Raw genomic sequence first — 27,823 nt, 5'->3', positions numbered from 1 at the left:
ACGCAGCTGTCAGTAGCCTTACTTGAGAAAAGGGGTAACAATTTGCAACGAGCTGAGGTCGCTTATTCAACATCCTTGCCACAACTTGCAGCCTCGGCAAGGCGCTCAAGGTAAAACAAGAAGTAGAGAGAAGAGGAATTATTGATCGCCGCGGTCAACTTAATTCCTCCCGTGTGGTTCCTTAGCATCGCTCTCGTAAGAGGAGGAGGAGGAGGAAAGGGAAGAGAGGCAGCCCAAGTTCCGAGACGGCCCGGTCGGACTCAAGCGCCTGCGCGCCCCTCCAGAGCCGCGCCGGGGGGCGCCGGGGGCCGGCCTGGGGCGGGTTCTGCGGGCGGGGACGGGCGAGGTGCGTAGGGCGCCACGTCGGCAAGGGCTGAAGAGGCAGCCGCCAAGGGGTCGGAGTCGGATTCGGGCTTGCCTGGTCGAGTTTTCCGCTGTGCTGAACTGAACGGCGCAGGCATCCCAGCGAGGTGAGTTTGGAAGGTCGGCCTCCTAGTCTCCAGCCTCCTCTTGCGCTTTGCGCACAAAGTGCGGGGTGGAGTTGCCTGGGGCATCTTCTCCACCCCTTTCCTTCCGGGCTGGAAGAAGAAGAAGAATGGGATGAGATGGGGGGGGGGGGGAGAGGAGGGCTGTCGCCTGCCCCCTCCGCGGCTTGCCGAGGCCGGGGTCTCTCGCCTGCTGAGGGGCGCGAAGGTGGGAACGGGGGCGCGGGTATAGGGCCGCTTTGCGCACCAAGGGAGCCGAAACGCCGTCTCTACAAAATTGGCCTGAGAACTGTTCTGAACGTGGAAGGAAGGTGCTTCCCGCTAGGTGCCATCCTATAGCAAGAGGCGGCGGGGGGGTGCAACCTGAGAAGCATAGCGAGGACGAGGGGACCGAACTTGGTGGTGTTGGGAAAAAGGAAAGCCTCAAACAGGGAGTTGCACTTCTTCCCCGATCTTGACCGAGCAGCCTTGCGCTCCCGAGGTTCCCGTCGCAGGCAGCGTTCAGTGGGAATAGTCTCCCGAGCGCGAATTTCCTCGGGATTGCCGCTTTCCAGCGGAAATCGGGAAAGCTCCGATCCGCGGGAATCGCGCAACGTCTTGGGACCCAGCGGGAGAAGCCTCCCCTTAATGGCGTTTGTCGGTAGGTCTCTTTTAACTGTTTTAAACGTCCACCAGCCTTCCCTGCAGAGCCACTTTCGGCAGCACTGACGGCTGCTTGGATTGGAAGACGAGGAGAACGGGGGTGGGGGAGGGGGAAGTGCGGGTGCAAAGGGAGGTTAAAAATAGATTACGCAGGAGAAAAGGCAGAAGCGGGGCCAGTATATTCTGGCAGCGGATATTTAGATTTGGGGTGGGTGGGGGTTGGGGGGTTCAACGTGGAAGAGCCCGCGAGGAGGTGGGGAAAAGAAGCCAGGCTGCACGTCAACAGCAGTATGGCTCCGGGTTCTGCGCCTGCCTCCTCTGCCACGTCACTGCTGCGTGCCATCCATCAGCCCTTTGTGTTTGCTGGGCCCCCATTTGGAGGCCTTTGCAATGTGGAGGAGCGGGGGGGGGGCAGCTGTTTACGCTCCTGTTCCTGAGTGTGTTTTCAGGCTTGGTCCCGGTGGGGAAGATTATTATTACTCTCGGTGGAAAACAAGGTTGGGTGTAACGCATGTCCTCAGATTGTCATTGGAACCTCTGAAAATTAATATTGCGCCTTCATTAGATAGCTTACTGTATATGTGTGTAAGTATATTTCTGCTTTTATAGCGCCGAAATTGTAAGGTTATATTTAATATGCAAGTCAACTTTGCGTGGAGAGTGTGTGGTTTTCAAACTCTTCCAGGAAAATAAAATGCCTCAGTTTTAAATTGAATGTAATTGGATGTTTGGCAGAAAAGATGGGGAATTTTCTTCTTTAAAAGTACTCTGGGCCCCCCACGTTGCTGGCCATCACCCACCCTGTATCATAAAGTTAAATTATCAGCTAGGTAAAGCCTACAAAAAGATGCAATAATGAAATAAGGAATTCTCCAACCTCTTCGGAAACATTGCTTTCCTTTGTGGGAATGATGAGGAATTTTAAAATGGTTCTTTGAATTAAGTTTGGCAAATTTCTAAAGAAAAACAAAATGGCTTTCATTTTAATATTTTAATAATTGGCTTTTCTAATTTTACTCATAAGCTGCAATGATAAAATAGTGAAGTGAAGAAATATTGTATTGGACTCTTTGTATTGAACAGTTTTATTGAACTTAAAACTGCTTTTCCAATCAAAGGGTCTTCATTTTATAATGCAGCTTTCTCCAATTTATGCCTAAAAATATCTTGGATTACAATTTCTGGAATTGCCATTCAACAATCACTGTTGTATTATAAAGGTTGTAATTCAAAACATCTGGCTTCCACCAAATTGGAAAGAATGGTATAATGCTAATAGTAATGCTTTAATTGTCCCCAAATATCAGATGCTATGACTGCAAACTCTTTTCTCGGTGCAAGTAATGAAATGGCAATAGCACTTAGACTTATATAACACTTCACAGTGCTTTACAAATCTCTCTAAGCGGTGTATAGTCAGCATATTGCCCCCAACAATCTGAATCCTCACTTTACCAACCTTGAAAATGAGAATCTATCTTTTTTTAATTATTCTATTTTAGTAAGAATGAACACAATAAATCAGGATTCTAAAAATAATGTTAGATCTGAAGATCTCTGCACAATAAAGAGACAATCAGGTCTGAATCTGTTTTTCAGATTTTGTGGAAACTGAACATTAATTGACTTCGTTAATTACGCAGTGTAAACAGGACTGCTGAGGAGAATCTGGACAGCCATATAATTCTGAGCAAATGTTTGTATGCTGTTTTAAAAAAAATGAAGCAGTATAGAATGATTATTCACTTAAAGCAATTAAAGATCATTATCTAGTATTTTGCTTAGAATATCATATTTTCATGAATCCAGAATCTTGATTCTCAAGCTAGTTCAATTGTGAGGGGTCCTTGGTGCTCTCTGACGCCTCATTTCCACCCCTCGAACTCTACAAATATTCTTTATTGGTAGTCCAATTTATTGGTAGTTGCTGCAGATATTTTTCTGGAAGATATGCTCACCTATCACATAATTTGAGTTGCAGATATTAGTCTGTTATATTTGGATTTCTTGTACAGTAACATTTTGATAAATCTTTTTATTAAAAAATGTTAAGTATATAATTCTCTTTGATTTTATATAGAAAACCACGTGGGACATTTGAATACAGTAATATTTGGTAAGTATGGATACTAATAAAGTATTTATTGTTTGTGTCTATTGAGAAAGCCTAAATGTTAGTGGTAGAGGACAAGGCAGGAAAAAAATATGTTTCCAGAAATATCTTGGGCAGAATAACAACTTTCTCTCTACCTCATCCGGTTTAAGAATCAAACTACTACAGCATTCATATGTATATTTTATTCATACTGGATATTTTACGGACATATAGGTAGTCCTCAATTTACAACAGTTCACTTAGTGATCGCTCAAAGTTACAACGGCACTGAAAAAAATGATGACCATTTCTCATACTTATGACCAGGGGTGAAATGTAAAATTTGTTACTACTAGTTCTGTGGCCGTAATGTGACTGGGTGGGCATGGCCAACTTTTTTTTTAAACTTTAAAAGCATTTTTTAAATTAATTTTAAATAAAATTTTAAAATAAAATTAATTAATTTTAATTAATTTAATTAAAAATGCTTTTAAAGGGTTCTGACGATCCCAGTTGGGCCGCGCGATCATCAGAGGGTGTTTTTTTTTTTACTTTTAAAAGCATTTTTTCGGCTGAAGGAAAAATGCTTTTAAAAGTAAAAAAAACAAACCTTTGATGATCACACAGTTCAGCTGGGCAGGAGGGGGAGGGGCAGGGATTTTTGCTACCGGTTCTCTGAATCACCTGCCACCATCGCTACCGGATCAGGCGATCGAGTCCGAACCGGTAGCATTTCACCCCTGCTTATGACCATTGCAGCATCCCCACGGTTATGTGATTTACATTCAGACGCTTGAATAATTGAATTGAATTGAATAATTTAATTTCTATACTGCCCTTCTCCCGAAGGACTCAGGGCGGTTTACAGCCAGGTAAAAAACGCAATAAAAGACATACAATATACAGCTAAAAACCAATTTTAAAAAACCTATTCAATTTGGCCCATTAATTAAAATACACATTAAAACCATAAAAAACCCCATTAAAATTACTAATAGTTTTTAATTTTATGCCAGTCCAGCACGGAAGAATACGTACGTCTTCAGCTCGCGGCGGAAGGTCCGGAGGTCAGGGAGCTGTCGAAGTCTTGGGGGAAGCTCATTCCAGAGGGTAGGTGCCCCCACAGAGAAGGCTCTCCCCCTGGGGGTCGCCAGCCGACATTTTTTTTTTTATTTGCATTTATATCCCGCCCTTCTCCGAAGACTCAGGGCGGCTTACACTATGTTAAGCAATAGTCGTCATCCATTTGTATATTATATACAAAGTCAACTTATTGCCCCCAACAATCTGGGTCCTCATTTTACCTACCTTATAAAGGATGGAAAGCTGAGTCAACCTTGGGCCTGGTGGAACTTGAACCTGCAGTAATTGCAAGCAGCTGCTGTTAATAACAGACTGTCTTTAACAGTCTGAGCCACCAGAGGCCCTTGTTTGGCTGACGGCACCCTGAGAAGGCCCTCCCTATGGGAGCGCAAGGGTCGATGGGAGGCAAACGGTGGCAGCAGGCGGTCCCGTAAATACCCCGGTCCTAAGCCATGGAGCGCTTTAAAGGTGGTGACTATCACCTTGAATTGCACCCGGAAGACCACAGGCAGCCAGTGCAGCTTGCGCAGGAAAGGTGTTATATGGGAGCCACGAATAGCTCCCTCTATCACCCGCGCAGCCGCATTCTGGACCAGCTGGAGCCTCCGGGTGCTCTTCAAGGGGAGCCCCACGTAGAGAGTGTTACAGTAGTCCAGGCGAGAATTGACGAGGGCATGAGTGACCGTGCATAAGGAATCCCGGTCTAGAAAGGGGCGCAACTGGCGGATCAGGCGAACCTGATAAAAAGCTCTCCTGGAGACGGTCGTCAGATGTTCTTCAAAGGACAACTGTCCATCTAGGAGAACGCCTAAGTTGCAGACCCTCTCCATTGGGGCCAATGACTCGCCCCCAACAGTCAGCAGCGGCTGCAGCTGACTGTACCAGGATGCCGGCATCCACAGCCACTCAGTCTTGGAGGGGTTGAGTCTAAGCCTGTTCTTCCCCATCCAGACCCGCACGGCCTCCAGACACCGGGACAACACTTCGACAGCTTCGCTGGGGTGGTTAGGGGTGGAAATGTTCAGCTGAGTATCATCACCGTACAGCTGGTACCTCACCCCAAAACCACGGATGATCTCACCCAGCGGCTTCATATAGATGTTGAACAGGAGAGGCGAGAGAACCGACCCCTGTGGCACCCCACAGGGTGCTTGACAACTGACTCACATTTATGACAGTTGCAGTGTCCCAGGGTCATTGAGATCTGTGATTTCCACTGTGGTGTCAGATTATTTCAAACCTTTTTTGCTGCACAAAAAGAATATTCAAAGAATACAATAAAAAGCAGTTAAAAGATACAATACAGATATTTACAAAAAACCAAGATAAAACTTGAGTCAACTATTTATTATTGCATAGTGTAATACTCATCCAACCTACGAATATGAAGATTTCTTTTGCAAAAATTTGGATAGGAAACATCTCCTAGAAATGAGAAATAAAACAAAATCATATTTTGGGTTTTATATGTTACATTAATTTATTAGCTATTTTAAGTCCAAAGGACTTGGGCAATCTGAAGAATTCATATTGTTGTTTCTTATTTATGCTACAAGATTTTTGTGTTATTTGTTATGGATGAGGGAAGGAATTGAGACAAGTGTGAGTTCATAGCCCAGGAATGTTAATTATAATTAAACAGACTTTCTACAGATATGTGAAAGAATCTACAGGATGTAAAGATGATTGTTACGTTTATGCTAAAATGAGCAATGAAAATAAAGGATCATCTTTGCATGATTGAAAGATGACAGACTTTCCTGACTACATTGTCATAAATTCATTTGTTACATATCAGGATATATACTGTAAATGTATTGCACATAACTTTCTACGTGTTGTATAGTCATTATAGCATGTAAAAATCATGAGCAGAGGCAGTGAAAGGCACATATTTACAGTAATTGTCTAGTACAATTTTCCACCTTGTGGCTATATTCTACTGGAGCTCAGCCGTGCTTTGGATTAGATTTGGGAGAAGTCCTTTAGACCTTGTGAGAACACAGCCCTTTTTCTCTGACTCATTAAAACACCTGTGTTTTGTTCTAGAATCATGCATCCTAGAAAAAGATAAGGCCACTTTAATGGGTCACAAATGTTGCAAATGTTTCAAAACACCTTTTCCAAATCAGTTTGAAGACTTTTGCACAGTCCTAGATTCCAATTTACCCTTCCCAGTTTGACATTCTCCAACTGAGTTGGGACTGCAATTCCCAGAATCCCTCCAGTGTCTGCAGGCTTCTCTAATCTACTGCAACCTATTCAACAACAACAATAATTCTTTCAAGAGATTGTTATTTGCTACAATAAATAGGAGTATTTAGCAATTTTTTATAATTTGGTATTTGTAATTTCAATTACATTATTCGGTTGCATAGCAATAATGAGATATATATTAAAGCGTTGCACAGCTGCCTGTTTTTATAGTTACATCAAAATGTCGGGGGGGGGGGGAAGAAGCTTGTTCATTAAGCATGTAGGCTAAAAATAGCAACTGAACAACTGTGTCGCTAAAGGAACACACATTACCAGATATCACATTGTCTAAGCTGTAGTTGTTGAATTGGCTCACCAGTTTTTCTAGAAGGTATATCTTGTTAGATATATTATTTTTGTTGAGTTAGGTTAATCTTTCAGGGGTGGTTGGGCAACTTAAAATTATTTTACTGTGGTAATGTTATTTAATTAGAAGAAAACAAGAGGGAACTTGTCATTCTGAAACTATATAATGCATTATATAGGTATGTAAGTCACATGAAATATAATTTTGATTTATATTGTATAAATCTGTAGAGATGATTTTTAAAATATTCTAATGATAGTTGCTAGAGTTTAGAGTTCAATATTTAATTGACTCTTGGTTTTAAAAAGCCAAAAGAGGCTTAAAAAACACTATCTTGTTCAGTTCTTGCTATCTTTTTACAGAAGGAAGAAATGTGTATAAATACTATAGTATTAAATAGTAAAGAACTATTTAATTCTTCAGAGTATGTTAAAGAAAAACCCATGTTGAGACAGCAATGGGAAGCACATAAAATAATTCATCTGTTAGCATCAGATAAGTCATGTGACCTTTTAAAATAGCTCAAAAAGCAAGGTAATGCTATTGTGTTCTAATTTAAGGACAGGAAGTGGAAACTATTGTTATGTCCTGTTAACCTGTAGGCCAGTGGTGAGTTTCACTTACCTTTGCTATCGGTATTTGATGACGTCCGGGGTGGTGGGCAGAGCCTCCCACCGCTGCTGCTACTACTAGTTCGCCAGAATCGGGGCGAACCGGTAACAACCCACCACTGCTGTTGGCAGTTGACAGTTATTCCTATTGAATTCTATTTTCCATGTTGAGAGTTATGTTAATACCACGTTACTTGGCGAAATTCCATATGATCTTGATAATCCTGAATAAGGTTCATGAAAGATTACTCCAGGGTAGTACTTCCCTCCCTCAGCCTTATTGAATTGCCTCTGTAATCAGATGTTACTTAACAGAATTGCTTGTGCAATGCCTTCATGTGGCAGATCTGATTTGTATAAGGATAGGCCATTTCAGATTGCTGACATCTTTATCTTGAATGAAATAGAAATGAAATTTCCTGAGTTGAATAGTTGAGTCATATTTAGATGTAAATCCTTTTGTTTTTTTAAAGTATTGCATGGTTATTATAATAACTTTAATGATACATTATTCACTGAATATATTGTATTTTCACCTTGATACTGAACTTATCATGCTGCTTTTAAATTTTACACTAATATGTCAAAGTCCTAATTCCAACTCCAACATTACTTCAGTATTCTTAATGTGCACATTACAATTTATTGCAGTGATAGATTAATAAATGACATAACCACAGTCTTAAGGTTTCCATATTCTACTCACTTGATACTCAAGATAATATGGACTCAACTGTTCTCTAATTATTAAAATAACACAAGGTGTTGAGAATGAGGCTTGGCCTATTTGTTTTTCTTATTTAAAAGAAGAAATCAGTTCTAAATTTAGAATTTGTTAAATTATTATGTAAAGGTTTACTGTAAAAGATCTTGATTCAAGCAGTTATATTTGTGGCTCAATTGACAGCTTTTCGTTATTATAGCACAGCTGAAAATACATAATTATTATTGCCTTACTTCTAGTAAGGCAGGTTTTAAGAAATTTTTCAACTGGCAGCCTGCTTGAAACAAGAATGCAAATTATCCTGACTCTGAATTAGATAATATTTTTTCTTTTCCACATTTAAGCTTATATCCTAGGCCCTAAAGGAAACATTGGAAGTTGCATATTGTTACATAGCATGAGTGCCCTCTAGTATAGTCATGGTGAATCTTTTGCACTTGGTGTTCCAAAAATTCATAAAATGCCTAACATGACTCTGCTGGCATATCATATACATACACACTAAACAAAAGAGAAGCAATTCTCTATCTCTTTCCTCATTGGTCCCCTTGCACCGTTCCCCAGGATATGCCTTGTGCTGCTTACCTTCTGGCAGTGTCCTCTTTCTGCTAACAGGCTCCTGCAGCCTATCTAACAGTGGTCTCATTTGAGACAATGACGAATCCGCATATAGACGAGAGGTCGAACGACTAGCCTTGTGGTGCAACCAAAACAATCTGGAACTGAACACACTCAAAACCGTAGAAATGGTGGTAGACTTCAGGAGAAACCCTTCCATACTTCCACCTCTCACAATACTTGACAACACAGTATCAAGAGTAGAAACCTTCAAATTTCTAGGTTCTATCATATCGCAAGATCTCAAATGGACAGCTAACATCAAAAACATCATTAAAAAAGGACAACAAAGAATGTTCTTTCTGTGCCAACTCAGTAAACTCAAACTGCCCAAGGAGCTGCTGATCCAATTCTACAGAGGAATTATTGAGTCTGTCATTTGCACCTCTATAACTGTCTGGTTCGGTTCTGCAATCCAACAAGAAAAACACAGACTTCAGAGGATAATTAGAACTGCAGAAAAAATAATTGCTACCAACCTGCCTTTCATTGAGGACCTGTATACTGCACGAATCAAGAAGAGGGCCGTGAAAATATTTGCAGATCCCTCGCATCCTGGACATAAACTGTTTCAACTCCTACCCTCAAAACGACGCTATAGAGCACTGCACACCAGAACAACTAGACACAAGAACAGTTTTTTCCCGAAGGCCATCACTCTGCTAAACAAATAATTCCATCAACACTGTCAGACTATTTACTGAATCTGCACTACTATTAATTGTTTCATAGTTCCCATCACCAATCTCTTTCCACTTATGACTATATGACTATAACTTGTTGCTGGCAATCCTTATGATTTATATTGATATATTGACCATCAATTGTGTTGTAAATGTTGTACCTTGATGAACGTATCTTTTCTTTTATGTACACTGAGAGCATATGCACCAAGACAAATTCCTTGTGTGTCCAATCACACTTGGCCAATAAATTCTATTCTATTCTATTCTATTCTAGAGCTTCTCCGTGTCTCACAGGCCTTCATTTTTGAAGCGGCTTTGGAGAATGCTCTTCTGTATCCTCCGGGAACTGTGCGAAAGCATATCTTTTCCTCACAGGATTTTTGGAGATTCCAAAGGCCACTCAAGAACATACCCCACTTTTGCCCAGTCTTAGAAAATCACATGATAGCAAGATATGCTTTTGAGAACAGTTGGTGAATGTAGGTGTAAACACTGGTGTGTCACCCAAAACATTGTGGCATGTCAGCTATGGGATGTTATATGTTCACCATCAATGCTCTAGAACAGTGATGATCTCCACGCATGCGCCCCGGCCCTCATTTTGGCTTCCAGGTTGGTGCAGGAGGCTTTTCAGGGCCAAAACATGGCACGGAGAGGGGTTCCTCAAGATCTCCACAGTTCCCCCCCTCTTGCGTGCCCAGGCTTTCTCTTCCATTTCTGCTATGGAGAGGCACCTGTGGAGGGTGGAACCTACGGAGTTCGGGAAAGGCCCCGCGCATGCACAGCAGAGACCCGAAGACCAACTGGCTGGTTGGAGGCGCATGCGTATGCGTGGTGGAGCTGGGCTGGGCGATGGCTGTCATGCCCGCAAAGATGGATCTGTGTGCCACTTGTGGCACACGTGCCATAGGTTTGCCATCATGGCTCTAGAATATTAGTTCTTAACGTATGCGATAGTGCTAAATATCTATAGCTCGGGTGTAGGATGAGGGTGAAAGTTCGTTTTCCAAGCTTGTGGGTTGGTTTCCGAACTTTTCATTACTAGATGTTATCTAGCCTGGTAACAAAACATTCAGAATGTTTTGTTACCACAAGCTCAGACAATGGACCTCCACCCTCACCCATAAAGTATTGTATTGGTGATTGGGTTGCCATGGAAAACCTGTCCCAGCATATGCTTTCATTGACTTGCTAGCGAGTAACTTTTCAAAAGAACCTTGAAAAGGGTTGGACTAACCTAGAAACTATACGTTTTTTATTTTTTATTTTCAGGCAATAATGAACCAGACAGAGAAGGATGAGCAAGATGTTCCTCCGTATCTTAACAGTGAACCCCCAGAAGGTATATTTTACAATAACAGTGCTGTTTGCTCAAATATGATGCAGTAAATTGTTCTTTTCAAATTGGTATTCTATTCTCTATAAGCAGATTTCAAAGCTAACTTTGTAAATTACAAACATATTGCCTTTTTAAAAAAAAACTTTTAAAGGTATGTTTGTTGGGTTTTGCTTGCTGCAGGATAATTGGTCACCCAAGAACTTCAATGGCTACTTCATGTCAACACACTAAAATTACTAGTCTGCTTTTCTCGTGATTAAATATCCAAGCTAATAATAGTTAAAATAACCTAAGGTTATGCAGAATCTGTTATATTAATATGTTGCTCTCCTAATATATTGTCCTTTTAAAATAGTTTATGACATGTGATATTGCTGCTGAGAAGGGAGGACTACTTTGAAAAGCTATGCAGCTTGGTTTTGAACCAAATGGCTTGTTAATTTATAATTGATTTACTTGCACAAATGAATGTCCTATTCAGACTTCCAAGGTAGTCTTGCTTTTTTCAGAATCTCTACCACCATTGGCTTTCCATTCACACGGAGGGTAATTGTATACCTGCTTTCCACTCTCAGATAATGGCTTGGTTATTGATTAAGAGAGATTAACACATAAGATGGATATGTTTGTCAAATTATGTTTTCTTTCTTTCATTTTGGATATATAGACTATATGTATATATATATGTGTGTGTATTGTGTATATATGTATACACACATACATACACATACATATATGCATGTTTCTAGCTATGCTGATTATGGTAGACAATGTAGTATAACAATGTCTGAACAGCTATCTTCCCTTTCTTTAAAAAAAGGATTTTTCATTAGAAAGATAATCAGTAGATGTGATTTTGTGAAAAAGCTGCCTCTTTTGTTTGTTTAAATTGCATGATATTATATTTCGTAAAGGATTCAGAAATTCAGATTTCCCTCTAACTTTTGAAATAAACTGAACTACATGTTTAATTATGAAACAGGAGTGATGAGGAAGTAAATGAAGTGGGGATTTTTTCTGCTATCCTGGAAAGGTGCTTGGTTCTACTAGTGCTAGAAAGCATAATATGCTGACTTTTCGAACCCAGTAACATGTAGTAAATGGTTATATAGGAATAAATTTTAATATGTTATGTTATGTATCTAAATGGTCCCTGACTGGAATTAACAAATTATAATGTAATTTCCTGATGTATGAATATATTCATTCTGGAGTTCTGTTTTCTATGGGTGCTTTACTTGGAACATTGGCACCTTATAGATAATAATTTATAATTTGCCATTTTATTGGTCAATATACCATAATTAAAACAATCCATAGTTTAATGTATTTCAGCCCAGCAAATGGTAATCAGTTCCTATATTGGTATCTCAAAAGAGCCCAGATTTTGCTCCTTAACAATTTTATATCCTGTAATTAGTATACAAAAATGCTGAATCCCTTAATTAATAACAATAATTAACCAAAACTCACTCAGAACTTTCTTTGCATTCTTAGAAAATATTGAGTCTTTGCTATTCTCCCCCCCCCCCAAAATGTTCTTCTGCTGGTGATATGTCATAGGAAAGAGTTGTTGTAGAGCAGGGGTGTCAAACTCAAGGCTCAGGGGTTGGATCTGGCCTGTGGGGTGCTAAGATCTAGTCCGTGAAGCCGCCCTGGAAACAGTAAAGGACTGGCCCATGGTGCCTCTGCCAGCAAAAACGGAGCTTGGGAGGGCTGCACACGGCCTTCCCAAGCTCCGTTTTCGCTGGCAGAGGGTTGCAGGAGGCTGTTGCAGCCGAAAATGGAGCTTGGGAGCCTGTTTTCACTGGCAGAGCGCTCGGGCCACCACAGGCGCCCCCGACACGAGTAATATTGAGTGGCCACACCCACCACGGGCCCCCGAGATAAAACACAACCCTGAGGCAGCTCTCAGTGAAATCAAGTTTGACACTCCTGTTGTAGAGCAAAATTTCACTGGGTCTTTCATTTCCACCACATTTAAACTAATTCTGAATACTGACACTGTTTCTCTTCTTTTAGATTCAGTAAAAGATCATCCGCAACAACAGCCTGGCATGCTTACCCGGGTGACTGGCGGCCTCTTCAGCATAACCAAAGGAGCTGTCGGTGCCACAATTGGTGGCGTAGCATGGATAGGAGGGAAAAGCTTTGAAGTGACCAAAACAGCAGTAACAGCTGTGCCTTCCATGGGAATAGGATTAGTTAAAGGAAGTGTTTCAGTTGTGACAGGAAGTGTTACAGCTGTAGGATCTGCTATCTCAAGCAAAGTGCCTTTAACTGGGAAGAAAAAGGATAAATCTGATTAAAGAAATTCAGTACTGTTTCGTTGAGGACCTTATGTGGCTATGGGACCTACACAATTTGGACTACTGTAAGGTCACCATTCTGGAGGAATATCTAAAGAACTGAAAGAATTAACTTTCTCCTGCAAGGGACATTAGCAGCCTGCTATCACAGAAACTTTAGATTTCTTCAGGAACTTGTCTGGTGAAATGTTACACTTGATTGGGAAAAAAAAGGAATCAAGTACATGGATCTGAAGGAATGGTTCACGTTTGAACATTAATTCACTTTTCGATATCTTGAATTAAAAATGTGAAAATAGAAGTGGAGGGAATGACTTGGCAAAAAGTTAAGCACTTCACGGTTCTGATTATAATAGCTCCCTTTAAAATAATTTCAGCGTTAAAGTGCTTAAATATTAGCCTGATTATGCCCTTAATTGGTTGCCTCTGTCATAAACCGATAAATTGATGTTCTAGCTTCAAGCCTATGGTGTCTATATTTTTTGGAAAACAGTCCTTGAACTCCCTATAGAGTCCTTGTGTATCTTTGCTTTTTCAAACTATTTTTATAAACACTAAATTCTTTAGAAGTCAACTGTCACAAGGATTTGTTTGTGTGCGCACACGCATGTATATGTGTGTATAGTATATTGAGTCAAATCATTCATGCCTTATGGTGAAAAACAATCTATTTTTTACTTAGAGAATCTTTTAAAGTTTTTGTAATGTCTGTCATTTCAAAGCAGTCTGTAGAAGGAGTTCTACACTTTTTTTATCTGTTGATACTGACAAAGAAAGACTGCTAAATCTCAGGTGTAGCGTACTGATGTTCTCACCTGCAAAATGAAAAGCCCTTTATGATGTTAGATTGCTTAACTGAAAATTAATTCCAAGTTTACATTAAGACAATATTGAGTAACTTTCAGCTGTAAAATAAAAACAATTCTGTGGTTTCTAGCCTCAAGGTACAAATGTGTACGATCTTATTTCCGGAGTACATAATGCAAATACAGCAACTGCTGTTGCTGTGCATAATCTGTTTGCCTGAGTATTACCCATTATCGCAAGAGATTTTGTAGAGTTCGATGAATTATGCTTGATATTTTCAGTGATAATTAACATAAAATACTTTCTACAAATAATACCTCAGCAGGTAGGTTTGCTGAATGGCACCCATGACCAATAATGATAGAAACAAGTGATTTGCAGAGAAATGTATTTCGTGCATACATTTTCAAAGTTTTCTGAGCAAGACATAAATATGTCTCTTCCTGTCTTTCTTGTTCCTAATCTCTAATCCATTAAATCAGGATTGGTAGTCCTTTGTGCTCAGTGGGCTATATTGTGGATTTATTGGATTGATACTTTTCAATTTCGTTTAGAAGCTCTTTAGCATGTTTTTGTTGAATTTGTAGCATTTTGGTAGTCCTTAAAAAAGACTGAAGTTCACATGACTATTCTATATGCAATGTCTCTTAAAATATGTGTTAAAAGCACACAAACCTGGTTGGAATAGTTGTGATTATAAACACTAGATTAAAACAGATGGTGTCTTGAAAAAGTAATGACCAAAAACTGCCCCTTGTCTAAAATTACATATTCATAAATTAAATTAATCTGATATAATTTATTGTATTGTTGCAATTTGTATTTCACCTGCCAAAGATCCATAGCTCAGTGATAAAATATACTGTGCATGGAAAGGATTTATATTTAATTCTTGGCATCACTAGTTGAAAAGAATTATCAACACTGCTGCTGGTATCTGGCCTGAATTTGCTAGCTTGACAATAGCAAGCAACTTCATACACTCCCCAGAACATAAAGAATATTTTTATGGCCCAAAGGCATCATTAAAGCTTCAACTAGAAAAAACTTCATTACAAAACAAGTTTATCAATGATACTATATGAATTAGGAGTTTGTTTGTAAATAGTATTTAATTAGGTGACTGGATTAACAATGTGCCTAGATTAGAGAGTTTATCAGACAATCTTCATATTGAATACCTTGGCTAGCATTTAGATACTCTTGTCATTTTACTACTCAACCAATTCCCTAATAAATGTATATCTTAAAACATATAAAAAGAATAAAATGTGTATGCGTTATTTTTAGAAATACATACTAAAGGTTCTAGTGTTCCAAACACAGAATGGTTTGCATATGGAATGTATAATAGAAGGATTAGCCATAAGCATAAAAATTGCAAACATATTGATGTACTTTAAGAACCGGCATTTAGTATCTTTGATGTTGATATTTAATGATAAATGAGATCTTGAGGTACAATGTACCTTATACATTATATTCGTATGCTTAGAATAAAGAGTAGAGAGATCTAGTATCATAAGCTGGCAATGTCAATATGTCCCAGCAGGCACCTCTGTTAGTATTCATCAGATTCCTTATCCCTCCTGTTCATTTCAAACATATTTGGAAAACTATTTTTCATTGAAGCAAATCTCATTGTGCTTTCTGATAAATGGGTGCCTTGTAACATTCCCAGGCCAACTATTTTGTGAGATGCATTCCAAACACACCCATTGATCCCACAAAATGTATTTTCACTGATGGACATAATGAAATATACTTTTTTTGTATTGATTCTTGATTGCATATTATTCAGCAATGAGCTGAAGAAACTATTTGGGGACAATTCAGTAGAACCTAGGAAATAAGGAATACTAAACTCCAGGGCCTCATCCCATTGCTATATATGGGTTTCTTTTTAAATGCATGAATTTTCATGCAGTTCTAAATACTAAAAGTTGTCACGCTTGATATTTAGGAAGAAAAATAGCAAGTTAAATAGACATAGTATGTGTTACATGCAAATTCAAAGCCAGGCTTCTATGTAGTTGTGAGATGTGGCATTCTGTTCCTTGTGTCTTCAGTCCTAAAATCATTGAATGCATATGTACCGTTTCTCCCAAAATAAGACATCCCGATAATAAGCCCAATCTAGCTTTTGAGCACATGGCAATAAGGCCAAGCATTTATTTCAGGGTTCAAAAAAAATATAAGACATAGTCTTATTTTTGGGGAAACATGGTACTAGGTTAATGACTCCAAATAATTTTAAATTCCACAGAGTATACTGCTAAAATAGATCATGCATATACTCGAGATCAGAGAAAGAAAAAGTTTATGTGGTTACTAAGACTTGACACTGACTTGATGGCACATAATAGTCAAGTATGTATTTCTAATTAGCAGGAATTACATATCACTCAATTATGCATAATTTTACCTACTAATTTATTAAATTAACTGAATATATTGAATATATTCTCAATATGTTTAAATTTTATTTTAAATATTACACGAAGAAAGCATATTATAACTTAAAACCAATGTTGGGTGCATCTTGTCTATCAGGGCAGAAGTTTAAACTTCATTCCCTTTCCTAAATAATGTATATATTCTGTTGACAACCTATAATACTCTTATACAAACTATATTGGAGTACTATTTCCTATTCTGGTGCTTACGTCTTAAAAGAGGCAAAAAAGGACAATTGTAATTATTGAAGGATGTGAATCACCGAGTCACCTTGAAAGGGAGATGAGTGGCACAGAAATTTAATAAATAGGTTTTATGAAAAGTTAAAATGTTGAGATTTAAAAAAACACCTCTAAAATGATTTTAAAAGCCTACATCTACACAAGATATGCAAGAAATAGAGAAAGAAAATATTTAATTTCCTAACTCCTAAGTGAAAGACCTTTAGATGCAAATAAACATATTATTTCATGCAACTTGAAACTTCAGAATCCTATCTCACATGTCTTAAATTTGTTTTGAAGAGAAACTGAATCTATGGAATATAGAATTACCTAGTTTCTAGGCGTAATTGCTATGTATTACTTCCATATCAGAAAAATACCTTTTAATATTAGTTCCTAGAAGACATGAGTAGTGGATGCTACCGTGTTTCCTCCTAAAAAAGACCCTATCTTATTTCTTTTTGAACCCCGAAATAAGCACTTGGCCTTATTTTCGGGGAGGTCTTATTATTTTGGAGCACATAGAGCAAGGGGGGGTTGCTTCTTGCTGTCTTACCTGATTTCCAGCTTTGTCTCCCTAACCAGAGGAAATGGCGGGGACCAGCTGCATATGAGATCTAATATGAGGGGCCTTATTTTAGCACATGTGCTCAAAAGCCCGACTGGGCTTATTATCTGGGGAGGTCTTATTTTAGGGGAAACGGCATTGGATTAGTGTCTAGCTTGTAGGTTTCATATACAAATGTAATTTGACTACTGTAGGAACAATACATTGGATCAGACAGCCTTTCAGTCTGATCCTATGAATTCCATGACGAAATCGCATGTTTAGAAACACTGATTTAGGAAAAAAAAGGTCTGCAAAAAAATTCAATTTCTAAGTAGCAATTACATCCAGTTTATTTGAATTGTGAAAGACAAACTGATCCTGTCTTTTTATTAAGCAGGTTCCGGAAACTAATCTTCAATATTCAAAGGAGCCACTGGATTATATATGGGTCTCTCACTTTTTGCTTGTATCTTTCCATATGTAGTTTCAAAATCTTTTTTTGTTCCATTGAGATATTTTATAGTTCCATTCTTCAGACTGTATCCTAGGGCATCTAATTTTTTAATCCGATACTGAATTATCTCTGTTGATAATTCTAACACAGCGGGTGACTCTTTAATTTGTTCTAGAGAAATTCCCTCCTTCAATAGTTCATCTAGCCTTTCCTTTAGAACTGGAGATGAATAATAGAGAAGGGCAGGACACTGTAATATTAGCTCTTTTAATTCTTGATCACTGCAGTTGAAGATGGTCTTTGAAAACAAGAGGCTACTCTGCATATTGCTAGGATTAAGTTGAAAAATAAATCCTTTGAGCTTGGACAACAGGCTTAAAACTTCGGAATCGATGAATTGATTGTTCTGAAGAAACTCCAGGTTTTCTTGGACAGTAGTAGAAGTCTTTAATAAAATAAATGGATTTTGACTCAATAATTTCAGTAGCCAGTTTTTAAAATTTTCCTGTGAACCACCTAGTTTTAAATAGTTTCTTTGCAGAGTTTCTATCATATGCTCATTCTTTTCAACAGGGTTGTAAAAAACATTTGATGCACTTGTTAAAAACCGGCGGATGATAGCATTCTTCAGCCCCAGTGCTTTGAAGAATCTAATGTTGGCCTTCTGATTTTCATAATGTTCAACATTAAAAAAAGCATCTGGAAATCGTTTTATTAAATCCACTAACTGCTTTTCATTTTGACAGACAGACAACCACAGATCTCTTTGGCAAGTGACATTGGTAGGACTACAAAGAATGGCTTCAGGACAGCATTCAAACATATGTGCTACTGAAGGTCCATCAGCGCCAACTGTTTGCAAAATATTAGCTATTTCTTTGATATATGACACCTCTTTTGACAGAACCCATGGCTTCAGCCTGCGGATTTTCTTTATATCCACTGATAATTTGGACAGATTTTCCACAGTGACTTTATTCTCTTCTCCTAAAGAAGTATCAGTGGCATATCTCAAATGCTGTAAAAGGTGTCCATTCTTTTTTTGATACCAGAAGACTGATGAAGCTGCCAATATTAGGCAGGGCTGAGATCTAGCCAAAAAATGCATATAGAAATTTGGGACAATATAAGCCATTTCATTCTATGGTCAAGCACCACATCAGGAAAGGCCTGTAAGAACCAAAGCATAAGATATGAATGCCATGTCAAATTCAAACTTGGAAAAAAAAGGCAAGAAAAAACAAACTCAGTTATCTTAATAATCCCAGATACATGACTAGAGTATGCAACATTGTGCAACTATTCTTTTTTTTCGATTGATCTTTATTGAAGCAAAAATGGCAATATAATAATGTAGCAGGCAGGACTTAACTGGAAGACTATATACTATTAAATCTCATCATGACCTTTAATTGGGTAGAAGGGTACATCATAGAGCAACAATTTTTGAACCAAGGCATCTCATATGAGATAATTTACAGAATGTTGTCCAAAATTCAGGACCAATGATTTCTGACGGAATAAAATTTGGGTAAGTTATGGCTGCTTCATTGCTACTTACTGCTGCTGCATTACTACTAATATGGTCACTTGATCTTCATTTTGACCATTCTATGAGTTTCCCAGCCAGTCTGGCAACCCCTCACTCCATCCTCCCCCCAGCAGCAGCCACTTAATTGCCTACTGGGGAGATTTTCAATGTTTCCTATCAAATACCCACAAGGAAACTCAATGGGGAAGCTGGCAGGAAGTCAGAAGTCATATCTGCTACGACTGCTTTTTTGCCCATTCTTGGTCATTCTGTTTCTCTCCTTAAGGAAATATCTCTAAAATGATAACCCAATGTGGCATGGGTTATCTAGTGTCATCTAAACCCTTTCTCTTCAAATAAAATTTTGTGATTGTGACACAGTTGATTAATGAATTCCTCCCTCATTGTCTCTTACAATATTTTTGCCTATTTAATAAAAATCCTGAACTCCCCATTCCATTCAAATTAAATTATGTGAAAACTCGCTTTGGATTGCAATGATATGCAGATGGTAACTACCGTAAATGTTAAATAGCAGCAAAGGTCAAAAGAGGCATATTTCTTTTGTTGTAATACATGTGGGTATTAAACAGCTTTAAACAAAATAACACCCCTGTACTTTTATTTCCCGCCTTATTTCCTCTTTGATCACACAGTTCTTCTGGCTCCTGCATGCCAGGGAAACTGAGAAAAGAATAGGAAAACAAATAAAAGAGTAAAAGCAACCATTACCATAGGAATAATGGAAAATATATCTTTTCTGATTGTATGTATATCAAGTTTCTTCTTTTTGCCAATATTTTAAAGGCATTTTCAGACTTTTTAAACCTTTGTTTCACATAGTGACATTACGTAATCTTTAAGTGGGAAACACATTTTTTAAAAAGTAAAACTTTCCTTGAATCATACGCGGTTACTGGTGCCTGGCTAATATGAATTTGTTAACACTGTAGTAATAACAAGATTTCTTTAAAAAAATTTTTTTTTTAATATCTACATTTCTGGAGGTTCCTGGGAATTTCCTGTTCAAAAACCAACTAATGAACCCACTCATTTCACTGAGTTATTGGGAGCATTTAATAGCGATCCCTAACAAGATATATCAACAGGTTGAGATTTCCTCCTTCCAGTTTTTATTAATTTAAAGCATTTCAATTTTGCCCGTCAAAACGTTGATTTCAGTTTAAAACGGCAGCCGCAGATAATAAACAAGGGACAACGATTGCATGTGAATCGTAACCCCTGAACATGTTTAACTCAAGCCTGCGTTAATTCAACCTGAAGTGTTTAAATCACGCAGCCAGGGATCTCAAAATGGGGACTGAAAGGAGCCAGGATTGTTTGTGTTTGCAATGCGCCAGAAGTCCCAGCAGGAGCTCGACGACACTGTAATTTTGCGAACGAAACGAAGCATCTCGACACCGCTACCGAGTAATGCCTTCCTTGGTTAAGTCTGCGCGAGTTTTGGGGGCGAGCGTGCGCAGGCACGCACAAACACGTTCCGGAGAAACGAAATCCACGCAATAGAGCGCATCTACCCCTGTTCGAAATGCAGTAGGATCGCCTCCTGCTGCCTAGGTGCAGCCTGGCCCTGATCCTACCCCAGGCAACTACCACACCTTGTCCCCCTTGCTGTTTTGATCCACCGCCGCCGTCCTCCCCTCTCCGAAGGGCAACCTAGAGGTTCTCAAGCCAAGAAGCCACCGTCATGCCTTACCAGGGGTGCCAGCTGCAGAAAACTAGGCGTCGCAGGCCGCGTCCCTGAGCCATACCAATGCTAGATGTGGGGAAGTTACAACAGTGGAACAAACCATTTCCGATTCAGCTTAGTGGCTATGTTCAGATGCTTTTAAAATCGTACTATATTCTGCGAAACCTATTCAGACGATCTTTTTTTTAAAACTTTTTAAACGATTTATTCTAATACTAGTTTTCGTATGTTAAAAAAATAGGGACAGAAATGAATAGATGTATTGAAATCTCCCCGCTTCTACAGCGGAGCTGCAGACCACATAAGACATTAAAAAAAACTACGTTCTTATTGTGTGTTGTATGAATGTGCATTGTCTCCATCCAGCTCACCTTGTCCTTCTCCTCCCAGGAACGAAGGAAGGAAGGAATCAGGACTTCCTCATTAGCAAAATTCCTTGCTCCCAATACAAGTTTTTACCTCATTCTGTACTGTTGTTGAAGCGGAACTAGCAAAGCGTGGTGTCACTCCCACAAAGGCTTGTCTATACTTTACAAAAATGATCTCAGCAAGCCTAAGGATGTTTTTAAAGCAGCCAGATTGTATTGTGGGTTACTTTGTTTATGCTGAAGAATAACTTCACAGACGTACATTCGGATTGCAACATAAATTTTACTAATAATTTAATCAGATGCATTTCCTGTTGTTACTTACTGTTTACATTGCAATATCTATCTACACAGTAATGTATGGAATATCTTAGGAGTAAAAGTGAAGAGAACTTTGCTACCAAAATATATACAATCAGAAAAATAATATAGAAAAGGAGCATGAGGTTATTAGAAGTTGTTTTACTTTGTTGTTGGTTTTTGTGTGGTGAGGAAGCCATTTGAAATCAAGGATGGCTTTCCGTGGCTGAAGAAGTAGCAGCACACCAGGATTTCACAATAAGAATTGGTTCTAATTAGAATTTCCATACAGGCATTTATTTCATACTGGTTTATTTGATACAGTTTGGACACGGGGGAAAATTTCATAAGCCAATGCTGCAATTTATTATAATTTAGGAATGCAGATTTTAATGTTTTCTGTCATAATAGACAGAAAAAAAATAGAATGGAATTCACTAAGGCAAGATCCATAATGATCCTGTCCACCTCAGAAGCTATTCAACTTTAAAGTTTCATTTACTTGTTTATTTTCATCTAGTGTATTTGCACATGTGCATTTTAATTTAAAATAAATTTACTATAGGAATATACAGATGTTTGTTTTACACATGGCTGGACATTTTACTCCGCTCCATAGCTTTCTGAATGTGCTGAACTTTATTTGAATCTTTGGAGAACTGTGGCCTGAAAGTAACACATGGCATTGTTTGGCAAGGGAAATGAGAAATGTTGATGTCATAATGATCCAATGGAGCCACCAATATTCCATTACAAACACATCAAAGAATGCCCAATTCTGGCCCTGACACCAATGGAACACCAATGGTGGGATAGGTGGACCATCAGAACTTTCAGTTATGATACAAGGTATTTCTCCATGAGCTATACCATATGTGATAGGACTTCAATATACCAATGGTGCAAGGTTTCCACAATAGCCTCCATCTCACGGCAATCAACAGTTGCCCTGTAGAGTGTAGATTGCAACTTAAAACTGGCTTCAGTTGGCTCATTTCACTAATACTGTAAAAACATTCATTGGAGCCACATTTTTATTTTGCATTAAAACAAAATGAGAGTTTCCTTTCTGAAGCCATGAAACATACAGCTTCGTATATAACTTCCCAATTTAAAAATAAGCAATATACTTTAAGCCAATGTAATAGTCACTAGATGTAGAGATTCTAATTATCGTAAAACTTAATTGTATAGGAAATGCTTTTTGCTAGTATTAGACTATTGAGAAACTTATAAAGAAACACACGTATAAAGATATAAATCACATAATTAAAAAACCCACAGAATACTAGCACCACCTTGCACTAACGTCATAACACAACTATAAGATAAGAAAATTATAGGTTTTATTATGCTTCCAACTCTAACATAATTTCATGTTTAGATATTTCTCCCTTCCTTCATGTTCTTTAAATAATGTTAGCTATTTGGTATCATTGTACTTGGTCAGTTCTTGATTTCTGTCACTGGCCAGTATATGTAAAATTTACTTAACAAGTGATAGCATCCTTGCTATTTGTTATTTGCACAGCCAAATATTGAGATCGCTTATTCCAAGAATTTGATTGGAAATCCATGACTAGAAAGAAACTTCGGAATTATTCTTATTAATATTTTATGTATCCTATGTAAAATTGGAAATTATTACTATATCTTGACCAGAGTCATCTAAGACATTTTGCTTGCATAGTCAAAGAGCGCAATAGAGTCCACCTGTTTCATGTACTAAAGACAACAGGACTAGTAGTTGAATCTTTTTCTACTTTATACAGTTTGCACAGAAGTGTTTGAATTTAATTCTACAAAATTCACTTTCTTTGAGTTGGGAATGAAGAATCTACCATTAAAATTAAAACTTCAAAGCCACTGAATAAAATTGGCAGATTTTAAATAAATAGTCTAAAAACTATTTTTACAGTATTGTTCTTTACCCAAGTTTTTTTCCTTAAATGCAGTGCAAAAAGGGGCTATAGCAGGGGTGAAATCCAGCAGGTTCTGACAGGTTCTGGAGAACCGGTAGCGGAAATTTTGAGCAGTTCAGAGAACTGGTAGCGGAAATTTTGAGTAGTTTGGAGAACCGGCAAATACAATCTCTGGCTGGCCGAAGGAATGGGGATTTTGCAGTATCCTTCCCCTGGAGTAGAGAGGGAATTGAGATTTTGCAGTATCCTTCCCCTGCCATGCCCACCAAGTCACACCCATCAAGCCATATCACGCCTACTAAGCCACACCCACAGAACCGGTAGTAAAAAAATTTGGATTTCACCACTGGGCCATAGCGCTATCTCATTTGATTTTAAGAAGGGAAGACTTCCTGAAAATTGGAAGTATTCAGATGTTGTATGTCCTCAAATAAAGAATTCCACAAAAACTAAAAAGGTTGAGTGGTCATGTCTGATGGCTGCCCAGAGAAATTTGAGAGGTTGCTCTGATTTGGGAGTTGGGTGGGATAATATCCATATGTTCCATTGAATTGGAAATATTAAAAATGGAACAAACCCACATATGTAAGCTATGTACAAGTAGACATACAATATGGTTTTCTGGCTGTGCATTCCCCTATATCTATCTTACCACTCATGGCTTTGCAGGTTAAATATACAGTTGAAACTATTCAGCTGAAAGCATTCAGTTCAAAATATGAGAAGCTATTTCATGGTCTCCCTTCCTTAAATTAATCTTGTATCAATTTCCCTTTGAAAGTGGAAAGTACTAGGGTTTTAGAATAGAATAGAATTTTTTATCGGCCAAGTGTGATTGGACACACAAGGAATTTGTTTTGGTGCATATGCTCTCAGTGTACATAAAAGAAAAAAAATACCTTCATCAAAGGTACAACATTTACAACACAAATGATAGTCATAGGGTCGCAATTTAACCCTTAATGATAGCAACAAGAAGTTACAGTCATAAGTGGAAAGAGATTGGTGATGGAAACGATGAGAAGATTAATAGTAGTGTAGATTTAGTAAATAGTTTGACAGTGTTGAGGGAATTGTTTGTTTAGCAGAGTGATGGCCTTCGGGAAAAAACTGTTCTTGTGTCTAGTTGTTCTGGTGCGCAGTGCTCTATAGCGTCGTTTTGAGGGTAGGAGTTGAAACAGTTTATGTCCTGGATGTGAGGGATCTGTAAATATTTTCACAGCCCTCTTCTTGATTCGTGCAGTATACAGGTCCTCAATGGAAGGCAGGTTGGTAGCAATTATTTTTTCTGCAGTTCTAATTATCCTCTGAAGTCTGTGTCTGTCTTGTTGGGTTGCAGAACCAAACCAGACAGTTATAGAGGTGCAAATGACAGACTCAATAATTCCTCTGTAGAACTGGATCAGTAGCTCCTTGGGCAGTTTGAGCTTTCTGAGTTGGCGCAGAAAGAACAGTCTTTGTTGTCCTTTTTTAATGATGTTTTTGATGTTAACTGTCCATTTTAGATCTTGTGATATGATAGAACCTAGAAATTTAAAGGTTTCTACTGTTGATACTGTGTTGTCAAGTATTGTGAGAGGTGGAAGTATGGAAGGGTTTCTCCTAAAGTCTACCACCATTTCTACGGTTTTGAGTGTGTTCAGTTCCAGATTGTTACGGTCGCACCACAAGGCTAGTCGTTTGACCTCACATCTATATGCGGATTCGTCATTGTCTCGAATGAGACCAATCACTGTTGTGTCATCTGCGAACTTCAGTAGTTTAACAGATGGATCATTGGAGATGCAGTCATTGGTATACAGAGAGAAGAGAAGTGGGGAGAGCACACAGCCTTGGGGGACCCCTGTGCTAATTGTACAGGTATCTGAAGTGATCCCACTTAGCTTTACCTGCTGCTTCCTGTTTGTTAGGAAGCTTGTGATCCACTTACAAGTCTCTTCAGGTACTTGTAGCTGGTTTAGTTTAGTTAGAAGAGTGTCTGGAATGATGGTATTGAATGCTGAACTAAAGTCTACAAAGAGGACCCTTACATAGGTCTTTGGAGATTCAAGATGTTGTAAGATGTAGTGCAGAGCCGTATTAACAGCATCATCTGTTGATCTATTTGCTTGGTATGCAAATTGCAAGGGGTCTAACAGTTTTATGGTGTATGATTAATTACATTTCAAATGAAGTGGCTAAGCAGAATTCCACAAAGTGCAAAGTAAAGTATGTGGGGCAATATCAGATTTGCTGTCATATTCTTTTGCGTAACACAACTCTTAGCACTGCTTTTTCCAGTGCTATTGGGACAATTTTCCAAATGGGACTGATTTCCAAAAAGTAGGAAAATGATCCCATATATGCATATATAAAATATATTTTATATAGGGTATAAAAGGGTAATAGAGGGAGTAACTCGAAGCTCCCATATAACACTTCTCCTGCGCAAGCTGCACTGGCTTCCGGTGGTCTTCTGGGTGCAATTCAAGGTGTTGGTTACCATCTTTAAAGCGCTCCATGGCATAGGACCGGGTTATTTACAGGACCGCCTGCTGCCACCAATAGCCTCCCAGCGACCTGTGCGCTCCCATAGGGAGGGCCTCCTCAGGGTACCGTCAGTCAAACAATGTCGACTGGCGATGCCCAGGGGGAAGGCCTTCTCCGTGGGGGCTCCTGCCCTCTGGAATGAGCTGCCTCCGGCGATACGACAACTCCCCGACCTCCGGACCTTTCGACACGAGCTAAAGACCTTCTTGTTTTATCGCACAAAGCTGGCCTAACGCATTTTAAATGTGGGTTTTATTATGGTTTTATCACTGTTTTTATTCGTTTTGGCCTAATTTGAATTAGATTTTTAAAATGTTCTTTAATTTTTTGTAATTTTGTTCTTACTTGGCTGTGAACCGCCCTGAGTCCTTCAGGAAAAGGGCAGTATATAAATTAAATAAATAAATAATAAATAAATAAATAAATAAATAAATAAATAAATAAATAAATAAATAAAGTCATAATATACAAATTCATTTAGCAAAGGTGACCAACAAGCAAATACTAGAGTGCAAAACACCAAACGTCACTAGAAGTAAAAATCACAAAACTGTGACCAATTATTTTGGCTATGTCATGCAGGGGAATTCATTGGATAATGTTGGGAAGAGTTAGGGGTAAAAGGAAAGCAGGCCACTAAAGAACACGATGGCTGCACACCATCAAAGCTGACACCAGCCAGAACATAGAAAAATCCAAAGAAACAGTGTAAGATCGGAAGATGTGGAGAGACCAGGCCCATAGAATTACCAAGAGTTGGACACAATTAATGGATAACATCGTCATCGTACGAATCCATGGAGAGCTGTCTTCATATAAGAAGTCTGTGAAACCTGAATGATCTCTAGTCTTCACAACTGTCATAAAATCAATAGATTTAGTAATTAAATCATCTGTTACAAAGGTGACACTAAATGTAAATATATGCTAAAATGACGTGTAGAAATATTTGTTTTCATCTCTTTTCCCAAGCATGACACATTATTTTTTAAAAGAAACCACTACAAATTGATTGCAGTAGTCAGGAATTACTGGGTGTAGGCTTATTTTCGTGGAAAATAAATGAAGGCAGACTGGCCTTGCCTAATCTAATGATGTTTGCCACATCAAGTACTTCCTGTTGTTGTCTAACTTTAGTTAAGATCAGGATCAAGGCCATCGCTTATTTCATCCATCAAAAATATAATTTAATGATTTTAAACTTTAGTGAGAATATATAACTCTTTTTAATTCTATGTTTTTGTTCTTCTTATGGGTTGTATGGGATCAGTCTTGCAAATCAAAGCAGATATGTATGCAACTACTTTTATTCTATTGTAATTATTTTTGTTGAAAATATTTATTTTAAAACAACCTGGAAGGATTTTTTTCAGAATGATTTAGTTGTTTAGAATACATAAATAAAATGGAATTTAGCTGCCACAAGCATTCTACAGTACAGGTAGCTCTTGACTTACAAACACAATTGAGCCCAAAATTTTTGTTGTTAAGTGTTACATTTGTTAAGTGAGTTTTGCCTTACTTTACAACCTTACTTGCCACAGTTGTTAAATGAATCGTTGTAGTTGATAAATTACTAATCCAGTTGTTAAGGGAGTCTGGGACCCTATTGAATTTGCTTGTCAGAAGGTTGCAAAAGGTGATCACATGACCCTGCGACACTGCAATGGTCATAAATATGAACCAATTGCCAGGCATCTGAATTTTGATCACATGATCACAGGGATGCTGCAAAGGTCATAACTCTGAAAAACGGTCATAGGTCATATTTTTCAATGCCATTTTAACTTTGAATGGTCACTAAGCAAACTGTTG

At 38.5% G+C, this 27,823-nt stretch overlaps 2 protein-coding genes across 15 annotated transcripts; one reads left to right on the top strand and one right to left on the bottom strand.

The window, feature by feature from the left end:
• The first annotated feature begins 305 nt into the window (after positions 1–305).
• On the top strand, positions 306–13,610 carry TMEM263 (transmembrane protein 263). Of its 10 annotated transcripts, none has more exons than XM_058190734.1 (5): positions 306–470; positions 3,208–3,243; positions 4,244–4,332; positions 10,780–10,849; positions 12,869–13,610. In XM_058190734.1, the coding sequence occupies exons 4-5, from the start codon at positions 10,786–10,788 to the stop codon at positions 13,153–13,155; spliced, it is 351 nt and encodes a 116-aa protein (XP_058046717.1). In that variant the 5' UTR covers positions 306–470; positions 3,208–3,243; positions 4,244–4,332; positions 10,780–10,785; the 3' UTR covers positions 13,156–13,610. The 10 variants fall into 10 exon arrangements, with proteins under 10 accessions (XP_058046717.1, XP_058046712.1, XP_058046722.1 ...); XM_058190739.1 differs by having other exon boundaries at positions 364–470; positions 4,239–4,332; XM_058190733.1 differs by lacking the exon at positions 306–470 and adding an exon at positions 674–693 and having other exon boundaries at positions 4,239–4,332.
• A 1,757-nt stretch (positions 13,611–15,367) lies between these two features.
• Positions 15,368–21,370, bottom strand: MTERF2 (mitochondrial transcription termination factor 2). Of its 5 annotated transcripts, none has more exons than XM_058190727.1 (2): positions 21,261–21,370; positions 15,368–18,817 (listed from the first exon to the last, which is right to left on the bottom strand). In XM_058190727.1, exon 2 carries the CDS (start codon positions 18,780–18,782, stop codon positions 17,601–17,603), a length of 1,182 nt encoding a protein of 393 aa, XP_058046710.1. In that variant the 5' UTR covers positions 18,783–18,817; positions 21,261–21,370; the 3' UTR covers positions 15,368–17,600. The 5 variants fall into 5 exon arrangements, with proteins under 5 accessions (XP_058046710.1, XP_058046706.1, XP_058046705.1 ...); XM_058190723.1 differs by lacking the exon at positions 21,261–21,370 and adding an exon at positions 20,896–21,039; XM_058190722.1 differs by lacking the exon at positions 21,261–21,370 and adding an exon at positions 20,798–20,944.
• Between the last annotated feature and the right edge of the window lie 6,453 nt (positions 21,371–27,823).

The sequence above is a fragment of the Ahaetulla prasina genome, chromosome 7, assembly GCF_028640845.1.
Source record: "Ahaetulla prasina isolate Xishuangbanna chromosome 7, ASM2864084v1, whole genome shotgun sequence".
Taxonomy (NCBI): domain Eukaryota; kingdom Metazoa; phylum Chordata; class Lepidosauria; order Squamata; family Colubridae; genus Ahaetulla; species Ahaetulla prasina.
The sequence above is the reverse complement of the archived record's forward strand: the minus strand, read 5'-3'. Positions and strand labels throughout refer to the sequence as shown.